At 39.7% G+C, this 11,372-nt stretch overlaps 1 protein-coding gene across 1 annotated transcript; it reads left to right on the plus strand.

The window, feature by feature from the left end:
- The first annotated feature begins 8,114 nt into the window (after positions 1 to 8,114).
- Positions 8,115 to 9,059, plus strand: LOC125150634 (olfactory receptor 1L8-like). Its single transcript, XM_047830765.1, has one exon. The coding sequence runs from the start codon at positions 8,115 to 8,117 to the stop codon at positions 9,057 to 9,059; it is 945 nt and encodes a 314-aa protein (XP_047686721.1).
- The last annotated feature ends 2,313 nt before the right edge of the window (positions 9,060 to 11,372 follow it).

The following is an 11,372-nucleotide window of genomic DNA, read 5'->3' on the forward strand; positions in this document are numbered from 1 at the left end:
AGGTGGACTTAGGGGGGAACAAAAGAGAGGCAAACAAGGAAACAGACTCCTAACTGTAAAGAACAAATTGAGGGTTGATAGAGGAGAGTTGGATGGAGAAATAGTTTAAATAGATGATGGGGATTATGGAGTTCACTCTTTGTGATGAGCCCTGGATATTGTGTTAAGATGAATCACTAAATTCTATACCTGAAACTAATATTACATTGTACATGAATTAATTGGAATTTAAATAAAAACTTGAAAAAATAAAAATTAATAGTTAAAAAAAATTTAAAAACACAATGAGATATCACCTCACAGCTGGTAGAATGGCTATTATCAAAAAGATAAGAGGGTTGCCTGGGTGGCTCAGTCAGTTAAGCGTCCAACTTCGATTCAGGTCATGATCTCACAGTTTGTGGGTTTGAGCCCCACATTGGACTCTGTGCTGACAGCTCAGAGCCTGGAGCCTGCTTCAGATTCCGTGTCTCCCTCTGTTTCTGCCCCTCCCCTGCTTGTGCACTGCCTCTCTCTCAAAAATAAATAAACATTTTTAAAAAAGATAAGAGACAATAAGTGCTGCTGAGGATGTGAACAAAAGTGACCCATGGCACTGTTGGTGGGAAGGTATACTGGTGAAGCCACTAAGGAAAACAGTCTGGAAGTTCCTTAAAAACTGAAAAATAGAACAACTATATGATCCAGCAATCCCACATCTGGGTATATATATCCAAAGGAACTGAAATCACTATCTTGAAGAGATATCTGAATGTTTATGTTCACTGCAGCTTTATTTAAATAGTCAAGACATGGAAACCACTTAAATATTTACCAATGGATAATGAATATTGATATATATAATGGAATAATATTCATCCACAAAAAGGAAGGAAATTTTGTCATTTACAATATGGATGAACCTGAAGGACATTATGCTAAATGAGATAAGTCTGACCACAATAAAAATAAATACTGTGTGGTCTCACTTATATGTGGAATCTAAGAATATAGAACTCTAAAAAACTGAGAATAGATGGTTGGTTGCCATGAGTGAGGGGTAGGGGGTGAGAGAAATGGACGAGGACCAAGGGTACAAACTTCCAGCTGTAAGATGAATAAGTTCTGGGGATGTAATTTACAGCATGGTGATGATAGTTAGCAAGACTGTATGAAAATTACTAAGGGAGTAGATTATAAAAGTGCTCACCACACTAAAAATGTTGTAACAATGTGAGGTGATGGATGTGTCAACTAATATGATTGTGGTAATTTTGTTTTATATATATATATACATATATATATATATATATATATATGTATATATATATATAATTATTGTGTTTTACACTTATTTTTTAATTTTATTTTTTAAATTTACATCCAAATTAGTTAGCATATAGTGCAACAATGATTTCAGGAGTAGATTCCTTAATGCCCCTTACCCATTTAGCCCATCCCCCCTCCCACAACCCCTCCAGTAACCCTCTGTTATCCATATTTAGGAGTCTCTTATGTTTTGTCCCCCTCCCTGTTTTTATATTATTTTTGCTTCCCTTCCCTTGAGTTCATCTGTCTGTGTCTTAAAGTCCTCATATGAGTGAAGTGATATGATATTTGTCTTTCTCTGGCTAATTTCGCTTAGCATAATACCCTCTAGTTCCATCCACATAATTGAAAAAGACAAGATTTCATTCTTTTTGATTGCCAAGTAATACTACATTGAATATATATACCACATCATCTTTATCCATTCATCCATGGATGGATATTTGGGCTCTTTCCATACTTTGGTTATTGTCGATAGTGCTGCTATAAACATTGGGGTGCATGTATCCCTTCAAAACAGCATACCTGTATCTCTTGGATAAATACCTAGTAGTGCAATTTCCAGGTCATAGGGTAGTTCTATTTTTAATTTTTTGAGGAACATCCACACTGTTTTCCAGAGTGGCTGCACCAGCTTGCATTCCCACCAACAAGGCAAAAGAGATCCTCTTTCTCCACATCCTCGCCAACATCTCTTGTTGCCTGAGTTAATGTTAGCCATTCTGACAGGTGTAAGGTGGTATCTCAGTGTGGTTTTGATTTGTATTTTCTTGATCATGAGTGATGTTGAGCATTTTTTCATGTGTCGGTTGACCATCTGGATGTCTTCCTTGGAGAAGTGTCTATTCATGTCTTTTGCCCATTTCTTCACTGGATTATTAGTTTTTTGGGTTTTGAGTTTGATAAGTTCTTTATAGATTTTGGATACTAGCCCTTTATCTGATATGTCATTTGCAAATATCTTCTCCCATTCTGTCAGTTGCCTTTTAGTTTTGCTGGTTGTTTCCTTCGCTGTGCAGAAGCTCTTTATTTTGATGAGGTCCCAATAGTTCATTTTTGCTTTTGTTTCCCTTGCCTCCAGAAACGTGTTGAGTAAGAAGTTGCTGTGGGCAAGATCAAAGAGGTTTTTGCCTGCTTTCTCCTTGAGGATTTTGATGGCTTCCTGTCTTACATTGAGGTCTTCCATCCATTTTGAGTTTATTTTTGTGTATGGTGTAAGAAAGTGGTCCAGGTTCATTTTTCTGCATGTTGTTGTCCAGTTTTCCCAGCACCACTTGCTGAAGAGACTGTCTTTATTGCACTGGATATTCTTTCCTGCTTTATCAAAGATTAGTTGGCCATACGTTTTTGGGTCCATTTCTGGGTTCTATATTCTGTTCCATTGATCTGAGTGTCTGTTCTTGTGCCAGTACCATACTGTCTTGATGATTACAGCCTTCTAGTATAGCTTGAACTGTGGGATTATGATACCTCCAGATTTGGTTTTCTTTTTCAAGATCGCTTTGGCTATTCAGGGTCTGTTCTGGTTCCATACAAATTTTAGGATTATTTGTTCTAGCTCTGTGAAGAATGCTGGTGTTACTTTGATAGGGATTGCATTGAATATGTAGATTGCTTTGGGTAGTATTGACATTTTAACAATATTTGTTCTTCCTATCCAGGAGCATGGAATCTTTTTCCATTTTTTTGTGTTTTCTTCAATTTCTTTCATAAGATTTCTGTAGTTTTCAGTGTATAGATTTTTCACCTCTGTTATTAGATTTATTCCTAGGTATTTTATGGTTTTTGGTGCAACTGTAAATGGGATCGATTCCTTGATTTCTCTTTCTGTCACTTCATTGATGGTGTGTAGGTGTGCAACTGATTTCTGTGCATTGATTTTACATCCTGCAGCTTTACTGAATTTATAAATCATTTCTAGCAGTTTTCTGGTGGAATCTTTTGGGCTTTCCATATACAGTATCATGTCATCTGTGAAGAGTGCAAGTTTGACCACCTCCTGGCTAATTTGGATGCCTTTTATTTCTTTGTGTTGTCTAATTGCAGAGGCTAAGACTTCCAATACTATGTTGAATAACAGTGGTGAAAGTGGACATCCCTGTCTTGTTCCTGGCCCTAGGGGGAAAGCTCTCAGTTTATCCTGTGTTTTACACTTTAAAGTTATGTTCTGTGTCAATTATATCTCAATAAAGCTAGAAAAAAGGAAGGAAGGAAGGAAGGAAGGAAGGAAGGAAGGAAGGAAGTGAAGGAGGAAAGAAGGAAAGAAAGAGCTAAGTGAATGAATAGAAAGAAAGCCACATGAATAGGCAGGACTCTAACCCAAGGCTTTTTGTCTATGTATTATTTACTCTTAATATGTCGATTCAAATTTAAATATTAAACTAAAGGCTAAAGAAAAAGACACACATATATCGTGTGAGACAGTAGTTTATGCTGAAGGCTGCAGCAGAATGTGTTTCATTCCTTACACTTTGTTATGGATTATGTTCACCATGATACACAATATTCTCTATATAAAACCCACAGGGAAATTTTCTCTCTGATTTCAGTGCCAATAATAGTTGTTATCCTCACTTTTCAGATGAAGAAACTCAGGCTTATAAGCAACTAGCTTAGTGGCAAGGCCAACATTCTATTAGATGTCTTCTTTCCTCAACACTAATCCTCAAAAACTTCCTTGAGTCTAAACTCTAAAAACACATACACTATTTTCCCAAAGTCCCTTTGCTAAATATGACAACAACCATTGCATACCCTGTGCTTTAAACACACATAAACCGACATTAACCTAATCCCACACAGGAAAAAGAAACCAGATCCACATGCCTGCCAAGATACTGGAACACACATACACATCACTGATCTACCCCCACTGAATCCCCTAGAAACTCCCACCTCCCTGCTCTAGAATATACCGCGGTCCACACCTGCATCCCCAAACATAAAAATATTCACCCACATAAATATTTGTCCATTTCTGATAACCCAGAGTTGGGGAAACTAAGGCACACCCTTGAGATGTTGCAATGAGATTAAGTGGCTCTGGGATGAGCCCCACATCAAAACAGAAAGCCTCCAGGCTCCCCTATCCCCTCGAGTCAGCAATGCTGGGTGTTATTTCCAGTCTGCTTCCTCTGCTTACAGCAAGCACAGGATCAGCTCCCTTGAGAGGTCATCACACAACAACTCCTTCAGCCTAACAAGGGCTCCCGAGACCAGCAGAGCAGAGCTCAGACTCAGGAGATAGTCTGGCTTCCACCATCAAGACAGTCCTTGCCCCTTGAGTCAAGACATCTCTGCCTTCTGAGATGGGGAGCTAGGAGAGCAGCAGCATGCTGGGGGCCAGACTTGAGGGATTGGAGGCCAGTGTGGGGAAACGTGCTATCCCTTCCAAGTAGCACATCAACTTCCCCGCCTTTCCTATTCCTCTCCTTGTTAATCAGCCCAGAGTGTCATGGGAGAAACATGAGGGGGCTGTGCTTGGCTGAGAAGCAGACTTGCAGCTGAGTAGCAGATGAAGTGCAGACCAGTTTCTGGAGAAAGTGGGAAGGCGAGAACAGCATCTGGATCTGGAGGTGAGCTTTGGTAAGCTGGCCACCCTCTTGGCCAGCTTCCCTCCAACCTCTGGCACTTACTCTTTCCTCCCTGAGAATTTCAGACATTTTGTGGATTAAGCAGTCATAGTGTCCGACTAAAACCTCCACCCAGCTTTTGGTTTTCAGTCCATCCAGTTTGACCTCTAGACCATCTACACTGTGTGCTTTGCTAGAAGTAAAACACAGGAAGGAAGGAAGGAAGGAAGGAAGGAAGGAAGGAAGGAAGGAAGGAAGGAAAGAAGGAAGGAAGGAAGGAAGGAAGGAAGGAAGGAAGGGGGAGGGAGGGAAGGAAGAAGGAGGGAGGGAAGGAGGGAGGGAGGCAGAGAGGGAAAAGTGAAGAAGAAAACAAAACAAAACAAAACAAAACAAAACAAAACAAAACAAAACAAAACTATTATATTCCCAGCCTCAGCCATTCATCTTGTATTTTGAGAACTGTTCTTCTTGATTCTCAGGATCAAAACCTTTCTTCTTTCTAGTTATCATAGTAGGTGATCCTCACATCTATGACCTGGATCACCCAACATCATTAATTAAACCAAATCTCCACTAATTTCTTATTTCCACAAGCAGCCTTTCACAAATGGCTCATTTTTTAATATTGGCCTGTGTTTGACAAACTGTCTTCCAAACATGGCGTCTCATTTGCTATTCCTAAACATCAGGAATCAGCTGGTGAGCAGGTGACCAAGGACAAATCAAGCCCCCATCTTTTGTCTTAACTCCAGGACACTGTCCAGCACCAACCACAACTCTCCATGCCAGACATGGCCCAGACATGCATGGCCAATTTTTTCCACCTGATGTTGGCCAATTAATCATAGATGTTCAATATTTCAAATCCACCATCTGTGTAACACAGCAAGATCGGTCACCTCTTTAGCCACTACAAGGATAGATTCTGAACATGGGAAAAGAAAGATTGTTAGTTAAGAGGGAAAGAAAGGGAGGTCACTTAGGAAATGACACAGTGAGGAAAACAGTGCCTGTGCGTGATTATGACAGACAGTATATACACCAAAACGTGAGGAGGTGTAGCCTGAGGGTTAAGAGCATGAGCTTCAGAGTGATTCAGCTTGGAGTTCAAATCCTGATTGCTACTCACTTACTTAGTGACCTTGAGCAAACCACTTCACTCTAAGCCTCAGGCTTCTGATAACAACACATACGTTGTGATCCGTCATCGTGGGAATTTGTGAGGTGCTTAGCACAAGCTTGACATGTAGTACATTTTCAGTAATATTGGTTATTGTTTTAACTTTAACTACTGGTTCAGTCAGATCATTCAATGCCTAAACAAATCATCCTTCCATAAGATCTTACAAAATCATGAGGTTAGTCTGACAACTTGGCAGTGAGGGATATGATACTTCAAGCATGTGAGTTAATTGATTTTGAGGACAACCAGTCATAGCAGATAAGGGAAAGCAACAATGGGATTGATGATGATCAAGAGTTTCTGCTGAGTGTTCACAATATGCTTGTCTCTCTCCTGAGTGTAGATGCATTTCTCACTAAATCCTCATGAGCATGCATGTATTTGTGTCCAATATCATACATGGTGAATCTGAGGTGTAAAGATGTTTAGTTAGTTTAGTTAGTAAAGATGATAAAGATGTTTAGTTAGTAAAGATGATAGAGTTGTAAGCACATTTAAGACTTACTGTCTTAGCGAGTTTTGGATATGCGATGCAGTGCTATTACCTATAATTACCCTGATGTACAGGACATCATTTAGTTGTTAATGTAAATACAACATTTAATTGTTAAATGAATTCATATATTAATATATAATAAAATGTTTAATGCATGAAAATTCCAATGCATGGGATTATTCAAAAAGTATGAAAGAATATACTGTTTCCAAGGAAATTATTTTAGGGGTGCCTGGATAGCTCGGTTGGAAGAACATGTGACTCTTGATCTCAGGCTTATGAGTTTGAGGCCCACGTGAGGTGTAGAGATTACTTAAATAAAACTTAAGAAAAAGAAATTATTTTAAAAATTTTGGTGATATATAACAATGATGACTATAGAGATTTTTATGGTAGCAAGGAATATATAAGTAAACAATATCTCAAATTTTTTAAAAATCCCTATGTGATATGTCCATTAAGAAGGTATGGGTAAATATAAGACTCTAAAAAAATGTTTGAAAACACTTTATTTATACAAGATCTCCCATTGCAGAGAGGTTTGTAGTAGCAATAAGTGGAGACCACTTTTTTGTCCATCACCAAAGTGATATTGTCCATAACTCGATATGACTGGAGAAAAAGCATAGATAGATAGATAGATAGATAGATAGATAGATAGATAGATATCTCAACAGTTAATATATGAAAATTAACATATTTCTCATAGATAGTTTTGCATACACATAGGAAAGGTGAATTATAGAGATTCAACAAAAAATTGTTGGATACCCAACGATTCAATAATCCTGTACAAATGGATTCTCATCCTGTACAAATAAGATTCAGAGCATAGAGTTAAAGAAAGGAAAACCAATTTACAAAAAAAGGGGAGACTTACACTGGTGATGATAACATACCATGAACTAAGGAGGATGAACTATTAATCTTATGTCCAGAGAGGGAAAAGCCCGCTTTGTTGAAACAGATTCAACATTCCCATTAGATTTTCCCTGTTGGTTATTTTGGCAAACCCTTATTTTTTTCCAAATCAATGCAAATTTGAACTTTACAATGCCACCACTGGGTTTCCTTTGATAGGAAATGAGTGTCCTGTGACCTCCGGTACCAAAAATACCTCCACTCCATTCCCCATTCATCTTCATCCCTTATATACTGCTTTATGTTGTTTGTTGATGATCTGTCTCCCCAACTAAACACGAGCTACACAATGGCAAGAATTTGCCTGTTTTTATCACTACATGCCCAACAAGAGAACAGGCTTTGCACAGAATAAGAACTAATGAACTGGAATCAACAAGGTCCATCTCTGATGGTTTCTAAAGGTAAATTCTTCTTCTGTCTCTCCAGCCTTCAGTATAAGGCCCTTGTGATGCCCATGGATTTGGGAAGGAAGAAATACATCAAGGACCATGACACTTACAAGCTGTCTCTACAGAACAACTAATTGCAACAAAACAGAAAAAACAGGACTTGCTGGGTTCTGAAGATTTGGATTCTGGACTTGCAGTATGGTAAATAATAAGCCATCTTGTATATAAGTACACCCAAATCAATGGAAAGAGTCAACCAAACCAGCAGTGTTTCCGAGTTCATCCTCCTGGGACTCTCCTCCCGGCCTGGGGACCAGAAACCACTCTTTATCCTCTTCCTCACCATGTACCTGGTCACCATAACAGGGAACCTGCTCATCATCCTCGCCATCCACTCTGACCCCCAGCTCCAAACCCCCATGTATTTCTTCCTGAGTTTCCTGTCCTTCACTGACATTTGCTTTACCACAACCATTGTCCCCAGGATGCTAGTGAGCTTCCTGTCAGAGAAGACCATCTCCTATGCTGGGTGTCTGACACAGATGTATTTTATTTATGCTCTGGGCAACACTGACAGCTGCCTCCTGGCGGTCATGGCCCTTGACCGCTATGTGGCCATCTGTGACCCCTTCCACTATGTCACCACCATGAACCACCACCGCTGTGTCCTGCTGGTGGCCTTTTCCTGCTCACTTCCTCACCTCCACTCACTCCTACACACACTGCTACTGAATCGTCTCACCTTCTGTGACAACAATGTTATCCATCACTTCCTCTGTGACCTCAGTCCCCTGATGAAATTGTCCTGCTCCTCCACATTTCTCAATGAAATTGTGATAATGTCAGAATGTTCAGTTGTTTTGGTGACCCCCTTTGTGTGCATCACCTTCTCTTATATACGAATCCTCATCACAGTTCTCAAGATCCCCTCAGCTGCTGGGAAACGCAAAGCCTTCTCCACCTGTGGCTCTCACCTCACTGTGGTAACCCTCTTTTATGGAAGCATCTTCTATGTCTATTTACAGCCCCTGTCGACCTACACTGCCAGGGACCACATAGCAACACTTGTCTACACAGTTCTTACCTCCATGCTGAACCCTTTTATCTATAGCCTGAGAAACAAAGACCTGAAACAGGGCCTGAGGAAGCTGATGGGCAGGAGGAAATCCCAGGCAGCACCCTCTTGACAAACCCACAAGTGGAATCTGCTTCACTTGAATCTAATATCTGCTAGATCTTGGTGAACAACTGAACTGTTGGAGATGAGCTTTTTTAACCCATGTGAGACAAGGCTGTTGTGGATGCTCACATGCATTGATGACAGCCCACCAATTGTCCCCTTCTCTGCTAAAAATCATGATACTCTTCCTCACCATTCCTCCATTTCCCCATGGAGACTCGTCACCTCATCCTCCAAATACTGCTTGAAACTAATTCTCTTCCCACAAATATTTCCTGAACAAATTGCTCTCCTTTTATTGAGACTTACTCTCCAAAACCCTTCACATGGCAGCCTATTGCTGGAAATGATTACTGAATTTGTAGCTTTTGAATGTCTTTGCAGACATTTCATGTGGAAAAGAATGGAGGCAGAGAAGGAAGGGAAGGAGGAGAATTACATTTTAGCAACTTTTCTCATTGTGAGGATTTTTATAATTCCCCATTTTTCTCTTTCAAAAAACGTTTCCTTCCTTAAAAATTTTTACCCTTACTCCTCTCTTAAATTTTTTTAAATCTTTATTTATTTTCAAGAGAGAGACAGAGTGTGAGCAGGGGAGGAGCAGAGAGAGAGGGAGACACAGAATCTGAAGCAGCCTCCAGGCACCGAGCTGTCAGCACAGAGCCTGAAGTGGGGCTTGAACTCATGAACCATGAGATCATGACGTGAGCCAAAGTCGGACAATCAACCGACTGAACACCCAGGTGCCCCACTTTTACTCCTCTCTTAAATTTATATCCTTATTAAATTGTTGTGCTTTTGTTCTGTTTAGTTTCCTGGGTTTTTTTTTTTTTTACCATACAGTTTAAAAAATGGGAATGGCCAGAAAGAACAAGAACCAAGAGAAATTACTTGAAAGTTATCCATTCCACAGCGGGGAGATTGGGACATTTCTTATTCCCATTTATCTTCGAAGATATATGTTTAAAAATATGTGATTGAATGCTTCATTCTAGAAATTCCCAATCTGAGGAGTCTAATCCATGGAAATATTGTCATAAATATATATTGGGTATTGAGATTTTTTCAGTCATTCCCAGATTATAACAGATAAAAATTCAGAACAACCTAAAATCCTACCAATAAAGAATAGAGAAATTAATTATGGTTAATCACATAGAATGTAAGAATATGCAGCAGGTTGAAAGAATAAAATGGATGTCTATTACTTCTTTTTTTTTTTACTTTTTTCAGTATATGAAATTTATTGTCACATTGGTTACCATACATACAAAAGTGCTCATCCCAAAAGGTGCCCTCCTCAATACCCATCACCCACCCTCGCCTCCCTCCCACCCCCCATCAACCCTCAGTTTGTTCTCAGTTTTTAACAGTCTCTTATGCTTTGGCTCTCTCCCATTCTAACCTCTTTTTTTTTTCCTTCGCCTCCCCCATGGATTTTTGTTAAGTTTCTCAGGATCCACATAAGAGTGAAAACATATGGTATCTGTCTTTCTCTGTATGGCTTATTTCACTTAGCATCACACTCTCCAGTTCCATCCACGTTGCTACAAAGGGCCATATTTCATTCTTTCTCATTGCCACGTAGTACTCCATTGTGTATATAAACCACAATTTCTTTATCCATTCATCAGTTGATGGACATTTAGGCTCTTTCCATAATTTGGCTATTGTTGAGAGTGCTGCTATAAACATTGGGGTACAAGTGGCCCTATGCATCAGTACTCCTGTATCCCTTGGGTAAATTCCTAGCAGTGCTATTGCTGGGTCATAGGGTAGATACTATTTTTAATTTTGGGGGGAACCTCCACACTGTTTTCCAGAGTGGCTGCACCAGTTTGCATTCCCACCAACAGTGCAAGAGGGTTCCCGTTTCTCCACATCCTCTCCAGCATCTATAGTCTCCTGATTTGTTCATTTTGGCCACTCTGACTGGCGTGAGGTGATATCCTAGTGTGGTGTTGATTTGTATTACCCTGATGAGAGGCGACGTTGAGCATCTTTTCATGTGCCTGTTGGCCATCCAGATGTCTTCTTTAGAGAAGTGTCTATTCATGTTTTCTGCCCATTTCTTCACTGGGTTATTTGTTTTTCAGGTGTGGAGTTTGGTGGGCTCTTTATAGGTTTTGGATACTAGTCCTTTTTCCGATATGTCATTTTCAAAATCTTTTCCCATTCCGTTGGTTGCCTATTAGTTTTGTTGGTTGTTTCTTTTGCTCTGCAGAAGCTTTATATCTTCATAAGGTCCCAGTAGTTCATTTTTGCTTTTAATTCCCTTGCCTTTGGGGATGTGTCAAGTAAGAGATTGCTAACACTGAGG

Source organism: Prionailurus viverrinus, chromosome D4, assembly GCF_022837055.1.
Source record: "Prionailurus viverrinus isolate Anna chromosome D4, UM_Priviv_1.0, whole genome shotgun sequence".
In the NCBI taxonomy this organism is placed as follows: Eukaryota; Metazoa; Chordata; class Mammalia; order Carnivora; family Felidae; genus Prionailurus; species Prionailurus viverrinus.

Coding starts and splice junctions, on each gene's coding strand:
- LOC125150634 (XM_047830765.1), top strand. CDS start 8,115: ATGGAAAGAGTCAACCAAACCAGCAGTGTTTCCGAGTTCATCCTCCTG.